Here is a 24,018-nt window from a genome sequence, read left to right as displayed (position 1 = left end):
GGCAAGAAAACATAATAGATCTCAGGAGAGCAGACCCAAATGGCCACTCTTCCAGGAGTGGACGCTCCCAGATTTAGGCTTTGAGTCATACTTAGAAAAATATGAGGAAAATCCACCTTGTGTTGGCTGTTATTGTAAGAAGTGCCCATTCATGACAGAAGTTACTCAAATAGGATGCAAGAGAAAAACATCTGGAAGGGGGCAAACTAGAGACCAAGCTTTTTTTATTAAAGAGTTGCAGAAATAAACAAAAGGGATTCATTCCACAGCACACTCACTTCTTTCTACCAGTAGATACTCTAGTGTAATCTGGTGAGCAAGCCTGGAATGTCATCTAGATCACAGGGCAGAATCAGCTTTACCAAAAGCTTTCATGAAGAGACAGTTTCCCAGTATCACCATAAAAGGGGATGGAAGATTCAGGTACTTCCCAGGTAAGTTATCTCTGGATAAACCTCCTTTTGACAACATTCATTTGCTATCTATGACATTTGTTCATTCACATGATCTAAGTGAAGCTAGCCCTCGTTAACAGTACATTAGGATGCCTGTTACAATCTGTTTGCTGACAAGCTTTCTTCTGGAGTCAAGCTCTCCATGCTTGGTCTTCTTCCAGGGGAGTGTTTCTGGAATTCCCCCAAACCCCCTCAAGCTGTCCCGCTGTTACTGATGAATGGAAATAACCTTTTTCAACAACATTTTTGAGTTTAGCCAATCAGGAACACTAAACACAGCGTGGGGAAAACCCCTCCAAACTTCCTATGTGTTCAGTCTTCTCTGAGGAATCTGTTCCTCATCAGATTTGAAGAAGAGCTTTTAACCAAATAAATCACTCCTACTTTTCTGGTACTTAGAAGGAACCTGTGCTGGCATAGAGTATCTGCTTACCCAAGGTGAGGTCCTCCATTCATGAGGTCAAAGACCTGGGCTGGATTCAGTAGCTGTTTGAATCTTCGTAGAAATTTTACGCCTTGGTTGTCTCCACTTTTTGAGTTGACAAAGACCAACAAAGGGCTTGTGCAAGAAGGGGGACAAGTAGCTTTCCAGAAACCTGTTGGGGAAAAGGGAAGGGAGAGGGAGGAAAAGCCAAGAGATATGAAGTTGCCCATGGAGCTGGAGTGAGCAAAAAACCCAACACCCCACGCCCCAGCACAGTTATGAAGATGCTAATACTTTCCTTGTGCTTATGGCACTAGCTGGGTACATGCCAAATGCGCACAGCCCTGAATCCAGCACAAACCACACCTCATCCTGCCAAATGTCACACTTATCTCCTAGCAGCATGCCAAAATTTTCAGTTTCCCCAACCTTCCCAAACTGCTTCTGCAATACAGTCGCTCTCAATAAATTTTAACAGCTGCAGCTCAGCAAACACTGACGTTACAGGGTAATAAACCGAATGCAAAAGCAAAGCAAAGCAAAGCACAACAGCTCATCGCTGTGCTTCAGCCACATCTTCCAGCCTGCGATTTCAGCAGCAGCAAACGCACCATTTGCAGTTGGCAGAGCCTGGTGCTAGCAGCATTAGCTGAAGGGACTGTGACTGAGAGGAAGAGAAAGGCAGCTCCACTTCCCTGTCATACTCACCATCTGAATCAATGCTGTTAAGAGCGGTGGGAGGGATGACAGATACTTTGCACAGCCCAAGGGGGCACTTGTTTGGCAACAATTCTTTACATGCTGTGTGTACCTGGAAACACCACCAAAAAAGCATTAGTTCAGGCTCTTTTGGGCACTGTGGTTTAACTCATAAAGCCACCCAACAAGAGGCTGGAAAGGAAGGAAGGAAAAGGGAGAGAATCCATGGAAACGTCAATCGATAAAGTAATCTACTAATGATCTTCTTTCCATTATTATGTATTTTTTCTGCCTTTTGAAACATGGGATTATATGGGATTAGCACTCAGAGTGCCAAGAGGACCAGATAACAGCTTATGTGGCTTTAAGAGCCTTAGACATTCAGACACCAAAAGCAGCAACAAAAGAAAAAGCCACTGATTCAAGAAAACAAGAAAGAAAAAAAGCAATGGAGGAAGACACAGAGGATGTAAGGGGGAAGAGAAGGAGGAATTGATCAAGCCACCCAAAAAGTGAAACACAAAGCAGAGGAGGGCACTTCAGTCATTTCTGGTACATGAAGACCGTGAGACAGAGGGTTTGCTTGGGGTCTGAGCCTCGCCCCATGGGTTAGAAAAACGTTCTTGTGATGTTTCTCTTATTGACCTTACAGACAACTGGAAACAGCAAAATGGGCATTGCCACAGTGGTCAGGCAAGAGAAACCTATTCCAACAGGAAGGGAAAGTGCTATTATTAAAATAGGTTGGTTTTCTTTATAGTCCTTTTCTGCTCTACCTTTCTGACTGGTAGAAGTGACAAATAATGGGCTCCCATGCCCAAGGCATTCCTATCTACCGTAATTAGACTCTCCTATGAAAGCTCACTATTAAAAGAAAATGGGCTTGCAGAGAAGACAGGTGTTTATCTCAAGTCTTACTTTTATGCATCACAGTGATGCTTTTCAGCAGAAATTTAAGTTTCTATCTCTTGCAGGCTGTTTATCATCTGGAGAGGGAACGATAAAGTCCTTCAGGGCAAACACTGACAGCACAGTTAGAGATTTGGTTTTAAGTAAACGTAAAGGACACACCACAGAGCTGACCAGAGGCTGGGCTTTTACTGAACAATCGTGTTTAAGGGACTCACCATGGCTTTGCACCAAAGGCAGCGCCAGTCTTGCAAACGCAGGACGCTGCCACAGGTTTTATCACACACGGTGCATTTGGCACTCACGGGCAGGTTTCCTTCCAGCCACTGATGTGGCATCGAGATCTGCAAACGGGACAGAGCGCAAATCAAAGGTGCAGGATTCCTCAAGTCTTTATATGCACTGCTCCAGGACAACGAAGGCAATTTCCAGAAAACACCTGAGGATCTCTTTTGGCATTTTACATCATGCTCAAGCATGGAGAGACCAAGTGACTTGCTTCAGGCTATCCTGGGAACACGGACCTGCATCAGTGACATCCTGTATGCTCAGGTACTGTTTCAACCACTCGTTTATCTTTCTTTTGCCAAAACTCAGACCAGTTCCCTGTGCCTCTAATTACCTAACCTCAAGTCCCACAGACCATAGCAGGAGTCTTTTCCTGTTAAAGAGTCCTCACTGCTCTGGCTGGACACAAAATGTCATGCTCTGACAGTAAAGTCTGTTCTCACATAAAGACAGAACTGCTATTTGTACAGTGAAGAAAGCTGTAGAGCACACACCAAGGTTTCCGCACCAAGAAAAGTCTAGAAGGGTTAAGACTAACACCTACCCCATCTTCATCCTCAATGATATCCTTCCCAATAGAGGCCAGAGTTGTCCACTTGCAATTATTGGTTGCTCGGACAGCACACCGCTTGTGGGCTTTGAACTTGCACACTAGAGAGGAAGAGAAGATTATATTGATCCTGCTGAGGAACGTGTAACGTGGCAGCCTGTGCAAAAAGCTTTCTCAAGTGACCATATCTGGCTCCAGAAGAAAGCACGGGCACACACTACCCTTGTCAGCGCTGCCAAAACTATCAGCTCTAAGCATAGTAAGATGAGCTAGCTATTAATTCTTGCCTTGTCACTTTTGCCAGTTGCTTGTAGAAAGCTTAGTTATCACCTTGTTAAATTTGACATGATTTACGTAGTCATACAGTCCTGCATCCTTTTTCACAGCGTGGGTGTGACCTCGTTCACGCCTGAGGTATGAGCTGTGCGCAGCCAGGCATGTCTGCCACACCAAGGCTGAGACAGGCTAACTTCCTGGCATTCAGACACATAATGAGGATGTTCTGTTCACAAGAATAATTACATTTGGCAGGAGCATTCATATGGATATTCCATACCTCGAAAGTACGTACCTGGTCACCCCAGAAACAGGATTTTAAGAAGGGATGCCAGTATTTGGGCATATGGGGGAAAAATACCCAGCTATGTTACTATCAGGTCTGACACTAAAACCAGCATGAAAACATTATCACATCTACTATCCTTACACAGAATGCCAAGATCCTGATCTTGACTTCTGCAGGAAAATTCTCTGGGAAGCCAAAGGGATTCAGCACCAAAGAGATTCAGCATCAGGTCCAGAGCAGCCCTCCAGTCTCATACACAGCCTACAGCTCTATCTCAAGTTTATTCCATGGCATTTTTCTACACGTTTTTGCAGGCTGTTAATGATATTCCTCTTAAATTATGTCTGGGACATGACATTGAGCTCTAAAGATGACGATCCCAAAACAGAAGACAAGAAAGCACACTTACCTTCACATGAGAGCCCGTGTGAGGTGACTCCAGACAGTGCCTCCCGACACACGTTGCAGTACGTTGGCCGAGCATGCGAGCAGGCGTACCAGTTATGCATCCCTGAGAAATGGTCCATGCTGTACTGGGTAGACTAATAAAATAAACATATTACAGCTAAGCAGAGCAGCAAGGCTTTTCTCCCTTAAAGCAGAGAATCACATATAGCTGTCAGGAAAGGCAGAACCAGAAGACTTTTAGTAGGCCATGTGTAGCTTGTACTCAACAGCTGTAACTCAAGAAGGTCTTTAAGCCAGAAGAGACTACTTGAAGAAGCAGCAGCCTAGCCTTCATTCCTGCCACTGTCCTACCCTCCTGTCTTTGTCTCAGTACAAGTGTGTGTAGGGAAACAAACTGGGTAATTTATCTGCTGGAGGACTGATCCTTCCCTGCCCCATGTTTTTGTAGGAGTAGGTTTTCAGCAAGATCAGTTCCCCAGTTTAGTTTACTGCGTAGCAGAGGAATGCCGGTGCCAGTGTAAGGGAGGAAACAACAGGGAGACAAGCATTGGGGTGGGGAAAACGCAAGAGAGCTTCTTTAGGTGGCAGTGCTGGTCTAACTACAGCCCCCAGAAGCAAACAGATGCCCTGAAGTAGGCAGAATACCAAGCAGGCAAGACGTGAATTAGGACTGGGAGGAAAAGACAAGAGGAGGACTCTTGTTTCAAAACTTACCCACATACTCTGAGAAGTGCTCTCAAAGTTACCAAGGGAGAGAATACAAACATTCTCTGGAGAATCACTTCAGGGTATTTGGGGTAGTTTTTATAAAAGGCCTAACACTATACCCATTACAGTCAATGAGAACGACCTCCATTAACTTCACTGGAAGCTGGCTCTAGTCTCAAACCCAGCTGTGATTTAGGAGAGAAGGCACAGAGTGCAAAGGAACACAGTTTCCTATTACCTCAAAATGTTCACGGTTTTGCACACTCTTCAGTGCTGCAATCCAATCTTCCATCTCTTTTCTGTTATCAGCACAAAGGATGAGCTTCCGACATGGAGTGATAATCTGAAAAGCAAGAGAAAATCATTAGCATGATTCCTGGGCACATCAGTGAGAGCCAGCAGGAGAACACGTTATCACTGGAGCTATATTCTGAGGCAATGAGCCCCACAACAGAAGTTATCTGCACCTTTCAACCATGTTTCTCTTCTGCTGTAACATACCTTAATTCCTTCCCACAGGTACAGAACCACAGAGAGTTTAGCTGTCATTCCCAGTACTGCACTGAGCAAAGAGATCCCTCATACCCAAACATCAGCGCAGCACAAACCAAGCCCAGAGCAGTACAAGCTGAGGTATTGCACATGCAGAACTTGTAGAAGCTTTTTTAAAGTACTTCATGACTTTTAAAACTGGCAACAACATTAAACCATTTTGTTAACACCACAATACACCAGTTTCTAGCAATTAATAAATTAGATAGCACGCTCTGTAATGTTGTTTTAAAAACCTATTTGGAGTCATGACAAGCCATGAGGGAGGAAGAGAGAAGTCAAACAAAATAAGTAATCTAGAGGAGAAATCGCTGTGTTTTGAACCTTAATGTCTCCTGAGGGTTTGTTCTACATTTATTACACAGAAGGTACCCCAACAAATGTTCCACTAGTAGCTCGAGGTTGTGGTGAGTTTGCTTTGCCCTAAAAATACCCTCCTCAGCGTGCTTCTGCCCCAGCTGACTCTGGTGTTAACTGAACAGGTCAGTGCTTGAACAAGCCAGCAGAAGACAGGCAGGGTGCCCAGGAGGCTGCCAGGTCTCTGTGTGGCTGTCAGACGGCGGCAGCAGAGAGGAGTAAAAGCTCTTAGCTTTCGGTGTCTGCTGTCCACAGGGCTGGCTGCCTGTTCAGCTGGGGACCAGCCTTGACTATAAACCAACACTCACTCTTCCCAGGACAAAAATCTTTCTTCCCCATGCTTGAATCATCTAACTAACACTGTGTCCCTGTGCACACCTCAGTTCTGATTTCCACCCTGCTGGCTTCTTAAATGAGACCAATATCAGAGTGTTTCCAAGAGCTGGGTTTAAGAAAAGCTGCATTAAGGTTGAGCATGGTGAAGAAAAAAAAAAAAAAAATCAACAGGCTCCACTACATCAGCTGCTTTTCCAGAAAATTGTACCCTAATATCTGAAATAACAGATAAACCAAACAAGGCTTGGGACAGGTTGATTGAAGGTCAGATTGATTGAAGCCCATGTGGCGCTCTCAAGCACACAGCCAAAGTTTTGTTAATGAACACTAACCACCCCCCCATCACCCCAACACACAAGCCCTGTTAACTACTAGTCTGTTTCTCGCTTCTCTCATTACCATGCATAGAATAGATAATAAAAAATAAAAACCTCTGAAGATAACAACAGAACACTAAGAAATGTGCATGTAATGTCCACAAAAGAAGAGATGCACCTGTAAACTTCTGCTTTAGTTTAAGCTCTTCAGGTTTGAAAATCTTTTTCATAGGACAGCTTGCAGCATTCCCTTGCAGGAACACTAACTTTACCTAACTTGTCTAGAAAAGGGTGCTACAGACACATAAGTACGCAGTGAATGGAGCTAAATACCTTTTCAAAGCAAGGACTGGCCATTCACTCATGGTTTTGACATGGAGCATTCTGTCTGGGACAAAATGACCTGATCTGTACCAACTGTAAGCAAACAAAAATAAATATTTCCATTATCTAAAAATAAAACTTTGAAAAACTCCTTCCCTCTTCCCTGAATTTTCCTTTAAAAAAATTCCAGCTCTGCTAAAATTTATTCCCAAAGACAGTAATTGCAGGAATCTTTCTTCTTCCTTGGGAATGCAGAAAAGTCAGTGGGTAACTGTATTTCCATCAACACCTCTGCTACGTAAGAAAGGCTGCCTACCCTAGAGACACCTCTCATGGAGCACGAAACACCACTGCAAAAATCGGTGTGAAGTCAGAGCAGGATGAGCAGCATCCCTGAAGTCCTCTGAAGAGGAAGCAGCGTTTTCCATGAAGTGGGACCAACACCAGATCATTTGCTCAGGCAGCACAGCGCTTCTCTTCTAGCGGCAAAGCCAAGAGCATCTACAACCACGTACATACAACAGTACCCTGTGTAAAGTCCAAACACGCCAGGACGGAGCATCCAAGGATCTTTGAGCACTTTAAACCAGCCAGATTTTATAAGGAATCACCAGTTGATTCAACAAGCCACTGGTACTGCTCTTGGGTGGTAGAGAAAAAAAAATTTAAAACAACTGGTATAATTTATTATCCTTGCGATCCCATTTCAGAACACTCCTATTCAGTGTTGGCCTTTTCCTATTTTTCTCTCTTTTTTGGGGGAAGGGGAGGAAAAGCAAGGCAAATGCAAAGTACATCAGATCATTTTTAAATCACCTTGGGAAACATGAAATCAAAATATTGGTATAAAATACAGAAATGCAGCTACTCCTTTGATAAGAATTAATTTCTGAGGCCACGGTCTTCCTGGGTCACTGGATACACCATCCAAGAAACAAAATCACTTATTTGACCTTAAGTCACCTACTACACTAAAATCCCCACTTCTGGTGGCAGACAATTCTCTCTGTTCAGAGAACAAAGTCACAGTCTATAAAACAAGAGGGCAAATGAAAAGATGCAGAAGATTTTCATAGTTGACTCACCCAGAGTCACAGAATTTAAATAAAGGGTCTATTGTGTAACTACAAAACGGCAAATAAATCCTAACTTTGTGCAAGATAAATTTATAAATAGCATTCCCCGTTAGTCACTTTTACAGCAACATTTGCATTGGGATTTAGCAGTATCATCAGTGCTGGGAAATGAAAGAACATGATCTCGGACCTCGCTCCTGCTCTGGGGAGGACAAAATGGGACAGTTCAGGCTTCACTGCAAAGAACAGATAAGACTTTAATGTAACTAGTGTAATAATCCTTGGGGGGAAATTAAGGAACCACACAAAGCTGTGTTTCTGATTAACGTGCAGTGGTGTTACAGTTAAACATTTTAATGAGGATAATTAGGAATCCAGAAACACGCTAATAGGGACACTTCCTTCACAGAGCGGCTCGACAGCTCTCGCCTTTCGCACAAGAGCCATCACCCTGTGAGCCTGAGACACTCGCGCTTCCCTGCGCTGCCGGCAGCCACTCATCTCCCAACGCACCGGCGCAACCTGCGCCCCTCACACCGGTCCTGAATAAGGGCAGAACTAAGATTAACACAAACACGCTCTCACTCACAGGGTGGGGGGAAACAAACCACCTTTACCTCCTATTCCAGACCACTTTTACCTCCTACTCCACCAGCTCCAGACATCCACCCCTTGAAGGATACGAAGGGAGGGAGAAAGGCTGTTACATACACTGCGCTGTCTGGACGAGCATGAGGATCAATCTAATGTCTCACACACCCCTCAAAAAAAAAAAAAGAAGTCATTCTCATCATCTCCAAAAGAAGCCACAGCGATCTTCTCCCTGAAGAGCTGTCCTTTCCAAGCCAGAGAGTCTGGGGTGTGTGCTCTCCACTACAGCCCTGATGAGCTGACAACCTGAAATGCCAGGCTTGGTTATCCCTGTTGGCAAACGTGGCTAGAAACGAGTGTGGTCCAGCTATTTTTTATGTTCCGGCTACAGCTTTTGACTAACATCCTGGAACAGTATATTCCACAGGATGACGACGCACTAGGTGAAGTAGCATTTCCTTTTATTTGTTCTAAATTTACAAAGCAGTAATGTCATCCAGTGACCTCTTGTTCTCATCTAAATGGAGCACACAAAAACAACGATCTGGCTGCTTTGGAGTGAGGATGGGGGCTCCCTTGTTAGGAGTTAAAAAAATAAAAACAAGCCACAATAAAAGTTTTAAGATGCATTTAGAATCTCATACATTTTTGGCCTGTTTGGGGATTGGCAGAAGTCTGAGTGTTCCTGCCCTGAAAGAGCTCAGAATTTTATCTAGATATGAGCAATTACGTAAAGTGCTCGTTCTTCCTAAAAAGGGAGTATTAAAAACTAACATGCTTTCTTGATCCTAAATGCCACTGAACTTCTGGGTGCAGTCCCGTAGGTTTCACTCCTTAGTAGGAGCTGGATGCCCAGATACACACGTGCCCAGAGCTCACCACGTGGTGACTTAAATATTGAGACCTAAGGCTGATCAGCAAAAGAGCCCAACAACAGTCAGGAGGGGGAAAAAAAGGCTGACAATCCCTCTAATCAATCCTGAAGAGCCAAAAGGATGGGTGGGAATGGCAGGAAGGTTTAAAGACATTTTAAATCAGGACACAGCTTAATTTCCAAACTCCTCACTGCGTATGAAACCCCAGAAACACCTTCTGCAGGAATTACAGTGACAATCACCCAGCCATCAGGTCAGCCTGCTGCAGCAGCTACGTGCCCCCCATGCAGGTGGCCATCTCAAGTCTATCAGAGACATTCTCAATTTTCAACCTTGCTCACTCCGAATCTTAAAAAAGCAGCCGTGCCTTCCCTGGCTGCCTTGTGCCAATCCTGATGCTCTCTTGACACTTGGCCAAAATTTAGCTTCATCTCCTCTGTCTCCTCCTCACAGAGCACATGCCCTCTTACCAGCTGTCCAGCCCCGCCCTTCACATTGACCCATGCTCCCCTGCCCAACACTAAGACCAGTTTGCTGACCTTTCAGATCAGGCCAGCTGGCAAACAACAGAGCCAACCAAAGAAAAATTCGTATTTCACATTCTAAAAATGGACTAGATGTCCCTGGATGTCCTTTCCCAGTGAACAGCTGTGAATAATTGGATTAGAACAGCAGCTCAAAAGAGACTCCTTACATTAGACCGAATTTTCAACAGAAATCTGCTATATTTCAATCTTCAGTGTTCTGCTGTTCTGAGCAACCTCCCTCCACCCAACAGCCAGAGCAGAAACTTCATTCTCTGGCCTTGCTGCCATCAAAGCCAACTTTATCATCTTTGCTCGTTTCCTCCTTCAGCATGTTCTGGATGCCCAGAAACTCTGCAGCAAGAAAAGTGACGGTCTGGCCAAACATGCATCGGAACTGTTTGTTATCAGAGTAGATCTGGTGAGCTCAGTGACCACAAAAGATGGCAAAACAAGTTAAGATCATACCAGCCCAATCACAGAGCTGGCTGAAGCAATGCTGGGGGGAGGGGGGGGGATATACAACTTGGCTAAATATAGTTCATCTCATGTCATAAAGTTTTTTCAGAGTGGCCAAAAGCGAGTGTATGAGAACACCTGCTCATTCTGACTGCTTCCTTTTACTCACATCCTGTTCAAATATAGTCTTATGTTCAAAGAGGCCAGTCGTAAATCCCCAAAGAGATGCTGGATTATTCCAAACAGTTGATGATTTGGGTACAGGGACAACAGGAATTTCTGAGGCTCAGAAGACCCAAGAACTGCAATTAGGGGGAAAAAAAAGGGAACAATGCTGGTGCAGGCAAAGCTTTAGCTTGATCACATATGGCAAAGGCAGGGAAAACGTTCACCATCTGTAGCTAACTGCTATGACTGCTTTTGTGTAGTGGAGTACGCTCTTGGTGTCCTATGAGGCCAAAAACTCAGGAAGGAAAATTGGCATTTTATCCACTTCAGCTCCTGTTCCAGCAGCAGTGGTAGTTAGATGAGCACCGGTGTATACTAAAACCCCCCACTTGTGTTCATCAGCAAGACTCACAAACCAGCAAACCCACTAAGTTTCAAACATGGCTGCTGAACTCACAGAGGGCAAAACAGGCTAAGTGTGGCTTAAGCAAGTGCTACTCCCTCAGCAAATACACAAGGGTAAACAAGAGTATGGAAAAGGCAGAAGAAAGGAAAATGACATACGAGTTGCAGACTCCAAGCAGCTCTTTACATTTAAAATCTTAAAAGCCTGTCTGACTGATGTCAGCTTCTGAAACAACGTGGAGCTGAGCATCAGGACAGCAAAGCCTTGAACAGCAAGCTGGCATGATTTCAGTACGTCTCTGCAATTTGGAAGACAGAAATAATATAAGTATCAATGCTCAGACTTGCAGGGGACTGAGGCTTGCCTTCCTCCACAGACAACCTCCCTCTTCTGATTTGCAATTCTCCCAGTTTTTCTGCTTTCACACAGTTTTGACAACAAATTCAGTCCCTCACTGCAGAGGTCAGTTTGAGCTCGCTAGAACAGCACTGATTCTGTTACCTCAAAACTTGGATGCTACCCTGAAGGAGAAAGAAAAAAGCAGCTTTTCATATGACACTGGAGAAATGCACCAGTTTTATATTTATTTTTCTAGTGCAAGGTCTTTATTTCCTGCTAAAACAGCCATCTTCCACCTATGGAAACTCTCATTTCCACCAAACAAAACAAGTCATTAATGTTCATGCAGTTGTGCCAAATTCTGCTTTTTTTTTTTCCCTTTCTTTTAATAGCAGTAACGAGATTTTCCTCAGAGCCCTGTGTGCCCAAACCTCTGTTAACACTATACTGGGTATTTTATCCCCAACTTCCATGTGGCTGCTTTTCCTTAATTTGCAGTCTGCACAATCCTGTAGGAAACAGGTACAGCACGTGGTATGGTCACTTTGGACCATTTTTACTTTACAAGGTTCTGCATCATGTACCTTGTCTGCCAGAGGGTTGCACATTTCTAGCACACCATCTCTGAGCTCTGGCACCCTGTGCCCACAGATCAAGTTGAGCTGATGTGGAGCCTCCATCTCTGCTTTCTCCCAGTCCCTATCTTCCCCGATACTCCAGCGGGAAAGTAGACCAGACAGCACGTTCCCTGGGAAAATGATCATCTCTCATACCAGGGTCACATTCCTACATGCTTCTGGAAACTCTGTTCCTAAACAAGGCACATTCCTGTTCTTGGCAACTGGTAAGAGGAGCACAGACAAGAAGAGGATTTTAGGACTTTTGCAACCGCTTAACAGATGTCACAAGTTAAGAGCATGCAAGCAAGTCTCTGCCACCGTTAGCAGGTATGAAACGTGGGCAGTTGTAACTCAACCACTAGAGAGCTATAGGGATGAAGTGGCACCAAATAGGAACCAACAGGACTGTCACACCAAATGCCAGAGCATCTTCGCACAGCTCCGCTATCCACCCACCCTTCACTTCATGCAGCAGACGCGCACACGCATCTCTTCTTCATCTGTTATCCGAGGAACACAGTTCTGCCAGGAAAAGCGTTCCCAAACAGAACCAAGCTGTTCAGAATGAGCAGCACATTTGGGAAGGTAAAGAGTATTTCAGAGGAACCTTCCTACTCACTCAAGCAGAAGCAAACCTGTGAAGAACAGAGGGGCAGGTCAACATAGAGCTGCTGTCTCAGTGGGCTCATGTGCATCAAGGCTAGCAGCTAATAAATCACAGGACTGAGCGATGAAAGACCTTGTCCACGGTAGGAAAACGACCTGTTACTGACAGCTTATTGTTAGTAAGAGCTCCTCACAGCCCCTTCACCAGCTGTGTTGAGCAGAGGCTGGTAGCTAGTACAGAAGGAACGAATCGCTTTCAACAGATTGATGAACCCAGCAGCTTTCCACACTGGGCCACCATGCAAAGACCAGTCCCGTTTCACGCACCGCAACAGTGCAACCACCACAGGCACCACAACCCTCCCAACCGGGGATGCCTCATTTCCTCAGATACTATTACCAAGCCCCTCCCTGCCTGTCAAACTGACCAGAGTAAAGACGTGCATAAAAAGGGAAATCTTTTTCTCCTAGAGCAGCTCCCATGTAAAGCTAAACCCACCCCGTTCTCAACTGACCTGTTTACCACAGGTTGTTTGGACTTTGCGTCCTCACCTGGAGCAGGCAGAAGACACTGGAATCTGCAGCCTCATTCAGGAAGGTAGATAAACCACCAGACAGGACAGGGAGGTTACAAAGAGCAAAAAGATTATCAAACAAAAGCTCCTCCTGTTCAAGCACAAGGGCACTAACAGACACTAAATTCAAAGCAGTAAACTTCCCTCTAGGGAAACAAAAGCTCTTCACAACCAGTCAGCTTCGCTTTCCAGCTCCCTGCCTTCACTTTCCAACTCCCTGTCATATACCGGGTCTCCCAGTAAAATTCAAAAAGCTCAGCCTGACCTCTTCCTCCTGCAGTAGCTTCATCTTTCTCATAAACTCCTAGCATATTTTGGGGTCATACTGTAATGTACAGTAGCAATCGCCAAGTCTCTCCACCCACAGCAGCTTCTTCCAGACTCTCTTCTTCCATGTTTATCCTCTCATCGATGTTTTTTTTCCTCCAGATTTCTCCTTCTTTTTCTATGAACAAATGAATGACCGGCTCCTGCAGGAGACTGGATTAAGAGTTCTAAAAACCCTTGAGATGAAAGGATTTTAAATGAGTATTTTCACTGACTAACAGTGACTCAGAACAGTCTGTTTACCAAAGGGCCTTTTCTCAAGAAGGAAAAGGGGAAAAAAAAAAAGCCAGAAAGCCTGCCCTGAAGTCTGGATTACAAACTACTAAAATAGCTAAGTATTTTGAAACTGCGGCGGTTCTGACAGGAAATGGGGACCAAGCTGCTCTTAATGAAGGGAGGGGGAAGAAACAGCAGAGCGATTCTGGACATGGCAATTCATGGCTCTACTCATATTTTCAGTTGCTTATAAAGGAAATTCTGACAGCTGCCAATATAAACAGAGTAAGAGCACGAGCGTGTACAATTCCTGAACGTGTACACACATGGGTGTGGAAGAGACAACAATCCCCAGCAAAGCCTCACTTTCCACCGTGCACTTGAATTTTGTCCACTTCAGAGAGAAGAGTTTAAAGGGGAGAAAGAACAATGCCTTTCATAGGACCCTCTTTTTGTAGCTTTTCCTCCTCCAAACCTTAACAGGGCAATCCACGGCTGTGTAGGAAGGAGCAGGGTGACTCCCATGTGTAACTATGTCCTCAGATTAGTAAGTCTTTTTACCCACTTCTGAGAGCTGACGTCTTGCCCCTGGGTTCCTCACCCCCATGCTGAGGAAGCAGGGGAGGAGGATCCCCTCCCTCCCTGCGGCACACGTCCGTTCAAGCCCATCTTTCTCAAGGGGCTGAGGCCATACGGGGCAGTTTGGGGAATACGTGTGAGTGTCAAACCACGCAGACTTCCCTGAGCTCTATCAGCCTGAGCTGGAAGTACAAGTAAGACTTTCTGCAAACAACTCATAACAAAAGTTCTTATATTCTTTCTCCGCATAAAAATAAGTCACATGCTCTTTCCTGAGGCTTGTGTTTCCAACCAGCACAAGTAACCTCTGATCTGGGTTCCTCTTGTTTCAACAGTGCCTTACAGGCAAAAGCTCCTGACATTCTGCCTGGAGTGTAGCTTCAGCAGCTCTATTCACTCTTTCAAAACAGAACTCTTCAGACAAGACTTCAGCGCCTTCTCTGCTAAGAAGGGTATGTTTTCACATTAAAAGCAAAGATACAAATAATTTAACTTGACACAAAAATCACAGAAAAGACAAAGGCACTTTCACTTCATTGTGAAATGAAATTGCCAGCATCAACAACATTCTCCCCAACAGAAAGCACCCTCAGCACTTCTATCCTTCCTTAAAGTTCAAGCACTTTGCCCTGTGGTTTTAGGAAAGGTTAATTACCCCTAAACGAAGATTCATGCTATTTCTCCACAGTGTCAACAAGCCCTGGGACAACACAGCAAAAACATACAGTCTGAAGGAGATCAGTCACATTAAACTTCACAAGGTAGAAACCAGCATCTTTGGTGCTGAATAAAGTCTGTACCAAGCAACAAGAAATAATAACAGAAAAGGCAGCACACCTCAGTCTTCCATATGGCTGGAGAATGACATCCATACTGCTTCTCAGAGATGACAGCACGCTCTTATTCAGAAGCACCAGCAATTCCCTGTTCTTCAACCTACCACAACCATCGTTGCCTCCAGTCATGCAAGTGCTCTGTAGGAGAGGTATCACCCTAATCTCAAGACTTCCTCTCTCCTGGGACATTGGTTAGGGTGAATCATCACTTAATAAACAGCATTTCTTAACTGATGGGTGCAGCATTTCCAACAGCACCGCAGGCACATTTCCCTTTACCCTGATTCTGAAGAACTTATCTATGTAAATCCACACAGGAGAGAACACCTGGACAGCAACAGCTTGTAGCAAACTTATTCCAAAGAACCTGAGCTCCCGATGATCTGTTATGCTGACACAGGTGCCACGTTTGTCAATGCTCAATCCATAAAACTCTGACTCCTGCTCTTACCTTTCACATTCAATCTTCCTCTAAGCTAGTGTCCAGACCAGCCTACTCCCTCAGAAAAGAACCAAAACAGATTGCTTGACATACGATTAATAGGATTAGTCCCCTCTGTGGTCATTCTTTCTGAGCTATGTTCCAACTGCCACCAGCTGATTAGCTGTCTGCTTAAGGAGGAGCTGGGATAAGTTTCCTTCTGAGGGCAGTGAAGTGGAGAGGCAGGCGCTGACTGTAATAATATGCTCTTTCCTGTCTGCGGCTGAGCTGAGAGGTACTTCCCAACAACAGGGCTTACAGCAGCTCAGGAGTTCAAGCTCCACCTCTTCCAGTGAAAAGCCTTTAACGCCAGAGGAGGGGTCAACAGCACAACTCCTGGTGCTCAACAACACACTCTGACCAAGGCTCACTTCCACTAAAGCACCAGAAAGAAGAAATCAAACTTCCCACATCTCCCTCCATAGAGAGGAGCTTTCTCCTGCGTGATCTCAAAGCTCTGAATAAGAAGGGATGGGAAGTGAATGTTGCAATCCATGTGATGTGAATGAGGGTGAAAGTCCACACCACCACATCACTATTTGTTAGCAAGAACTGGAAACATTTCCAAAAGCACCATGTGAGAATTCTGTGTTTCGTTATACACAAAATATGCACCTGGAAAGATCTGATGTTGTTTTATAAAGTTTAGATTTGTTCTTGCCCCTTTAGCTTGACACAAATCCTGCACAAGGCAGGAAAGTGTCAATGAACTGCTGAGGACTCACCCCACCAACTGCACTGAAGGCAGCAGGCTTAATTCAGCCAACACCTCCTAGACAAGGGCAGATATTGAGCAAATGCACCAACCTGAGGCATTAAGAATGTGTTCACCACATTTACAGAAATGGGCCTAAGGAGATGACCCAAAGTCCTTTTGAAAACCCTTGAGGTGATAGCTGTGGTGGCAAACTGTTGGCTTGAGCAACAGAAAATAGAGCCATTGGCGTCTCTCCCCTCTGCCCAAACCCTACAGCCTTTGGAGGGGAGAACAGGCATGTTCAGATCCATGACACGAGTACAGGAGTCATTTTCAAGAGAGGTACCTCAAAAACCCAGGCTTCTTGGCATGGGCTAGAGAAAACAGGTTCAAAGTATGGAACTCTTTCTCATCACGTATTCTGCTGTAATGCTCCTGGAGCAACTGCAGACAAATGCATTAGACAGGCACATCAACCAATCAAGTTCTGGGAAGCTGCACTGTCCAACAAAAAAACTGTTTGGGGAAATGGATCAAGTCTCACTGGAAAGGCCCAAATGTGCTCAGTGTGATGCCAGATCATCTGGTTCTGAGAAATCACAAGAGGTTTTGAGGGTATGGCTGGGAAAGCTCTGCTCACAAGTCAGAGTCAAGGTCTGTCCTTACCCACCCAATGCTGAGGATCTACTTCATAAGCAGTACAAAGGTGGGCACACACTGACTGCAGGAATCCAAGCTAAAAGCTGACAATTCTCCTTTCATATTTCAATAAATGGGTCTGAGGTATCAGGACAACACAGTCATCACTGAGATCCTCTCTAAGGCCTTGGGAAAGACAGCGGCCCCTGGAAAATCCACCGGTGGGAGATCTGTAAACCTGGAACTAAGGGATCACACCTGGGAAGAACCAGGCACACACAGCCCAGACACCCCAAAAGAATTTACCTTGCAGACAGGTGACTTAGAAGGGCAGAGATGTGACATGAGTAGTGAATATGACCTCTACAGCTGTCCTGCCATGCCAGACTGGCATGGGGCTGCTAGGTGATTTGTTCCCAGAGGCTTCCTGGTAAATAACTCTGCAGCCACACCGCTTGATCTAAAGGAACAATAGCTAAACACAAAGCTTTTCCTTACCCCTCTCAGGGGACAGAGCTGTACAGCATCTACTGCTCAAAGATGCCCCTAGGCACACACCCCCAGCCCATGCTGTCGTCACATACCCATCAAGGCTGGGTGGCAGTCCTGAAAACTGTCCCCACTACAAACAGGATACACTCACTGCAGAAATCTATGCAAGATCAACTAAGCAAACAGCAGCAAGACACTTATTACACGCTCTTCTCTTCAGAGGAAGAGTCTGTGTCCTGCCGCTCACCTTCCTCTCTCCTGCCTGCTGACAGCAAACAAATGAGCTGTCAGACTCATGGCCTATGCAGAAGGTTTACTGGCAGCTATATATTTTAGCCCTGTGCAACACCACCTTTTTTGGCTCTGTGCTCTGGTCATCTTCTCTCATGGAGCTGCCTCTCCCTGCGCTCCCCGTGATCCTTTCACTGGTTTCTCCGCTGACAGGTTACCCCTTACTACCTCTTTGCTTTGGATCCACATTGCTCCTAAGCAGTTTGTCTAGTGCTTTTGTTTCCCAACTCATTTGTTAGCACCTAAAAACTCATTCGAACCACCTGACCTGCAGCATCTGCACACTAAGCACTACAGATGCCTGGGCAGAGGATGAGTTCCCTCAGAAAGAAACCACACCTTCGCAAATCCATAACTACTGGTCCCTATTGAAGAAAACACAATTAGAAAATCAGACCATCTAGAACTCCAAAACAGCTGTGTCTGCTATGCCACAACGAATTTCAGGATAAAAACCTCAATAATGAGTCTGAATGATTTGAAACAGGAAAAAAAATGCATCAAAGACCTCTGAATTTTAGAAAGGAACCGCTCTGGGGAGATGCAGGGGTGGGGGGAAACAGAGAGCTCTCAAAGAAAACCAAGAGAAAACGGCAAGACTGCAAGGAATCCGAAGCACTGGCAGCAGTGATGTGGCAGACCAAACGGCAGCAAAACTAGGCAACCTTCTGATTTTCTAAGCATTTTTATAGCTCATGGTAAACCACAGTCAAACCTCTCTGTTAGGCATGATAGAAAGAGCAGATAGAAACTAAGAGATGTTATTCTCGAAGTTTACCTGATCCTCATGATACAGTGATCAGCAGGAGCCACTGCGAACTGTACCTGCTACTTGAGTCTCAAAAAGTAACTCGGGAACTTTGTGCCCCCTAGGGAAGGCAGGGATTGGCAGAGCCTCTTACCACAGTCATGGAAATAACTCTTCACTGTTCGCCTCAGATGAGGCAATCTGAGAAACAACACACACTATTTCCCCATGTCCCTATGCACAGTGTCACTGAAAGAGATCTCTCCCAGCCATAACAACAAGCATTAGCAGTGCATTCACAGAATCACACAAGGTTAGGAGCTGGAGGCTGCTGCCATTAGCCAATGCCGAATCTCACAGCTCAGGCTGCTGCTTGACACTCACTCTGCATGTAACTGTTGACAGCTTTTTTGCTGTTTTTTGGGCCTTTCCCCCAAAATGGAGCTTGAGCAACACCTGTACCTCAGAAATATGACCATATTTTCTCCCAGTTACCAATCCTGGAGAAAATGAAGCAGTGACACCACCACATTTCCACACTCCAAATATTTAGCACATATTCCACATCTAACAAGTATCCTAAACCAATTCCACAGTTATTTCTGAGCAAGTTTTTTCGTTCCTCCTCTTGCTTTGCTACTATATATAGTATGCATACATAAACACGCATACAGCCACATACAAATAAAGCCAGAAAAAGAAGTTTACATATTTTAAGGCCTGAAGGAAAAACTAAATTCCTTCAGCAAGATCTCCAGCATAAACATCAACATCACCCCTAACTCCCTCAGCAGAACAAATTCTCTCTGTCCCACTGCGTAAAAGGCTTTTATCAAACCTTCCCAGCTTATAGGTAAGGAAATCCCTGAATTCAAAGTTTTAGCACTGTACACAGTAAGCCAAGGTATTTCCCATGTGCGTGGAGAGGAGTAATGATTGCTGGAAGGAAAAAGAAGTTTATGTGGTTTTAATTATATATATATGTATATATATATAATTTATTTTTGTGAGACTGTGAAGATTGTTTGGATGTTTTTACACTCTGTAAAAGACAAGGAGGAAAGAAAGATGTAAGAAGAAACTGATGTAAAAAATCCTACCGTGAAGCTGTTGTTGACATTTTTCGTGCTGGATTCTGCCACACTGGCATCTGTCAGATCCACCTCATCAAAAATAATGGACTGGAAAAAATGGAAAGAAAAAAAATCAAGCTCCCAATGAATTACTGAACTCACTGTATAAGCAGCAGACCCAAAGGGACATGCCTGCGTGCCTGCCTAGCACATTCTGTCACAGCCTTTCGTGATCTGAAATAAAGGCTCAGCACCAACAACACAAAGGAGTCAGCAGTCTAGTTCCATGCAGCAGGGCTCACACTTGCCTGTCTTCAGTCATAGGACGTGATGACTTTATTTTTATTAAGGGATTATTTAAAAAATATATAACTGTAAGCTTCATTCTGAGGAAAGCAGACAGATTTATATCCAGCTGAGTAACAACATGTTAAACCAGATGCATAGCAGCTCTGATTTGACAAGTTCTAGCCTTCCTTGTCTTCTCCATTTCCTCTTTTCATTCATATTTTCTCCCTTCTTTTACAGTTCCTACTGATTCAGAGCTCACTCCCTACCAAAACACACCAAGGCAGAATGAAATGCAGAAAAGTCACTATCACAGGTCTGAATGATGCTTTATTTCAAGAACAAGGACTTGCAAGTGTGAATCAAAACACAGGGATCTGGTAGCTGCAGAACCTGAAAACAGGTGCTTTCAGAGCACGTGCTCCCTTCTCTACTGAGGGCTGCTTCTCACAGCCACCCATCTGCCTCCCACAGCTCCACCACTGACTTCCCTCCCTTGGAATCACGTCTTGTCAAGCCCTTACCTTAGCAGTTTTTGCATAGTAGAGCGTTCGTCCTCGCAGCTTAAAATACCGTCTCTTCCAGCGCTGGAAGGAGCTGGTCTGTTTCATCAGCATCCCCTCTTTTATGATAGTCTACAAAACAAGGAGGGGAGAGGGATGAAGCATGCATCTTATTGACCGGCATCTTTCATGCTCTCCCACGAGGTAAGAAGCCTGGACTTTGAGATCAATAATCTTAGTGCCCTCTGCTGGAAGTGCTTAACAAATCCATCCCACACAGGCGAGCGAACTGAACGAGACTAAACCCCCAGGACGCATGAATCCACACCAGGGAGCGGCTGTAGCCTTGTCTCCAGCGCTATCACGATACCAAAACAGATAAATAACTTATGACTGAACGAGCATTTCAACCTCTAGCAGTGACTCAGGGAACGTAACAGTTAAACTCACTGAGGTCAGAATTCAGACGTGGGTAATTATGCCTTTGATTTAATTGACATTTGATTACAAGCACATTCACACCACAGTACACCTGTCCCTATCTCCGGCTCTACCTGGCACAGAGCTGGCAAGCCACAGGGCCACAGGGTGAAGAGTGAAACTAGAGCGAAGAAGGAGCTCTATCCAACTTCAGCATTTGGTATTCTTCAGATAGTCTTGGCCCTGCCTCAGTACTCTCTGGCTGGCTGCCATTTCCCAGGGCTGGAGTGCCAAAACTGTCTACGCACACTGCCTTCCCCCCCGTCCCGTTCCCCCCCCACCTTAACTGCTTTATAACTAGATTGACATACCAGCATACACAGTCCCATATGCTCGCTCACATACTATGCATACATAGGGGTGCACACTAAATCATTCTGCTTTCTCAAATACAGTTGACTCCTGTGCTGAGGGCAGATTCTGAATACCAACAGCTCTGCAAAAATAGCCTCAAAAACTCAGCAGGTTAGAAAGACAAATGACAGAAAAGCCAGAAATAGGGTTCAGCCCCAAATTACTAATCGAAGATACTGCCCAGGAACTGCAAACCATGCTGCCATGTGTCAGCACCACAAGAAACCAACTTCTCACCCCAAGAAACAGCCCCCAGAAACCCACTTGCTGCTGAGAGAGCCCCATGTGATAAACACAGAGTTAAAACACAGGAAACAATCTTGTAAGACAGGTTATTCTGTATCTTGATGCCAGGAAAATGACACAGCTTTAGCATACCGGAGGTCTCAGTGTAACTCAGGTTTGTAACAGTGTCAGGGCACTGATGAGTATCAATTAATTAGAAACACAGTATTACACGTACACTGCCAGGCTACTACCGAGCACAAAATAAATACTGTGATCCACGGGGTTTAGTTCATTTTACAAATCCTTTCCAAGGCGCTAAATGTGCTTTTAAAATGCTATATATATTTCTAATGTGGGTCTTTCCTTTTTGAAACAGCTGCAGATTTTAATACTTTCCACACACGCCGGCCCTTGCCAAACTCAAAGTTTCCTCAAAAAGCACTTGGAAAAAAATGCTGACTATAAGAAGAAACATCCTTCTAACAATACGTGCCTCCCTCTCACCAGACTGAGCCATCCTCACACTGGCCTGAGAGACCCTAGGGCCTGGACCACCACAGTGATTTCTCCACTCACCAGTCAGCTGGGAAGGGAGGGGGGGGCTCCTACATACTCCCAGACTGGTGAGAGAGCTGCCGGCCATAGGAGCTACTTGTGTACCTTCCTCTGCTGTGCTGGAGAAGACAAAAGGGTGAGAGCTCCCTGCTCTCCCAAAGGAAACACCATGTACCTCACAGCCTGGGACCTGGCCAACTCCCAGGCTAGTGAACCCCACCCCACACCTCACCGTTCCTCAGTGCTGCTTCACAAAGCCGCCTGGGCACTGGCCGAAATGTCTGCCAGTGCTCAGCCAAGCACCAACTTAGCATGCCTGGTTCAACCAGGAACTGCCAAACTCCACAGTATTTCCAGCAGGGTGAAAAGAGACAATGAAAATGTGTGATAGAAGACTAAGCTTATACCAAAAAATGGCGGTTCGCCCACACCAGCTCCCCACACCTCTGACGCGGTCGCTGAAAAACATCTTGGCACCCATTTTCCCCAAGTCACGGCAGCAGGAATACACTCCAAGAAACCATACAGCATCTGGGAGCGGCTTTAGGCTCCAGAAGTTAAGCACAGCACAGTGATACCCAGAAACAAGACGTAAAGCAACTTAGAACTGGTGCTAGGCATAGAATCTGAAACTCAGCCATGATCTTAATCTGAAGCTTCAGCCTAAGAGAAAATGGAGTTCAAAGACTGACTCAGCAGCATCCCTTGCTGAAATGACCCCGATGGCAAGGCCAGAGCTGAAGGCACTCCTCTGGAACTGGGAAAGGTGCATTCAGGCTCCTAGCCTGCCACTGACTTTTTTAGAGGATCCCAAGAAAGCAATATTCACTCTGCAGGTCTCCATCTCCCAGCTGCCAAGTGGAACAAACAGTACTGCCCAACTCTGCTCAGTCCTACTAGAACATAACATCTATAGATACATATATGTCTATCTGAGGAGTTACTTTAACCTCCAGAACCTAAGCATCAAAAGTGAAATGTAAAGCAGCAGCATCTAAATTACCACGCTGAAGAGATCACACTTTCCTGCAGCTCACTTTCTGCGGAGAAGACAGTTGGGTAAGTGGTGAGAGATTTTCCAGATTAAGACAGAAACATGAAGGGATGTTTTGCATTCCTTGGACAAAACCATATATAATGACAGAGAAAGTAGCTACAGAATTCTGCAAAGCCCTGAACCGAAGTCCAGGAGGAATTAAAAATCCTGGGGAAGACTCCCAGGACGCAAAGCCCAAAGATAGCAAGTCAGCCAGGAGCCGGAGCAAAAAATAGCATGTTGCAAGAGGAGATTTAAGAGCTCTGCTGCTACATTTATTCGCAGACATGCTAAAACTGGGGTCAGCCAGAGCCCCGCACTCCCCAAGCTCGGACAGCAGCACTCTGGCCAGTCAAACTCTTGCCCAGCCCACCAGAACAATAACTCACAGCAAAACACCTCTGCTCTCCCTCAGCTCCCACAGCTCCCACCTGCCACGCTCATCCCTTCGCCTCGGCAGGGCTCACTCACCTCTGCACAAGATGTGCATTCCTCCTCCATTCCTCTTTTAAACAGAACCCTCTTTCTATTTTTTTCTTTCTTTTTTTTTTTTTTTTCTTTTTTAACTCAAAAGGCAACAATCCCAGAGGTCACCTTGCCCCTCCCTAAAGTAGTAGCTTATGTCATTTGCCAGGCTCTATCTATAGAAAACCTCAGGGCTACATAACTCAGACATGAAAGGCCAGTGAGAAGCGAGCTCTCACATGCACGCGCTGCTCAGAGAAAACAAGCCGCGGGTTGCGAGCTGCTGCCCATCTCTGCACGAGCGCAGCTGTGCTATTTATAGGCACACAGCTCAGAAGAGTTTGGTGGGTTCGGGCGGAAAGGGCTGGAGATAAGATCAAGATGACTTTATGAAATGATTCAGAGATCGCTGCCTTTCTCCTCCTCTGTTTTAGTTTTACAGCCCAGGGACTTGCTGCTTTGCGGGGAAATGCATCTGAGGGGAATTAACAGCGAAAGGGACCTGACAGTGTGCGACATCCAGCGCGATTAACTGGGGGGGTGAGGGGAGCTCTGCAGCTTTTGCAATTGAAGATCTGCTCTGATGGGGTTTCTGGCCA

The 24,018-nt window shown here is 45.3% G+C and overlaps 1 protein-coding gene across 2 annotated transcripts in view; it reads right to left on the bottom strand.

Annotated features, from left to right (window-relative positions):
* The window catches only part of DGKD (diacylglycerol kinase delta), a gene marked incomplete at both ends in the record, with an annotated part of 54,204 nt that overhangs the window by 17,679 nt on the left and 12,507 nt on the right, over positions 1–24,018 (bottom strand). Inside the window, 9 exons of one of the 2 annotated variants that reach the window (XM_084267492.1) lie at positions 889–1,051; positions 1,588–1,690; positions 2,706–2,831; positions 3,320–3,426; positions 4,300–4,432; positions 5,245–5,349; positions 19,538–19,618; positions 20,323–20,433; positions 23,426–23,769. In XM_084267492.1, coding sequence (XP_084123618.1) covers positions 889–1,051; positions 1,588–1,690; positions 2,706–2,831; positions 3,320–3,426; positions 4,300–4,432; positions 5,245–5,349; positions 19,538–19,618; positions 20,323–20,433; positions 23,426–23,455 — 959 coding nt within the window. Of the gene's footprint in view, positions 1–888; positions 1,052–1,587; positions 1,691–2,705; positions 2,832–3,319; positions 3,427–4,299; positions 4,433–5,244; positions 5,350–19,537; positions 19,619–20,322; positions 20,434–23,425; positions 23,770–24,018 lie in introns of those variants that run through there. The other variant, XM_084267491.1, reaches the window with a different exon arrangement.

This window comes from Gallinula chloropus (assembly GCF_964237585.1).
Source record: "Gallinula chloropus genome assembly, chromosome: 8".
NCBI lineage: Eukaryota > Metazoa > Chordata > Aves > Gruiformes > Rallidae > Gallinula > Gallinula chloropus.
Note: the sequence above shows the minus strand (reverse complement) of the source record. Positions and strands in the feature narration are given on the sequence as shown.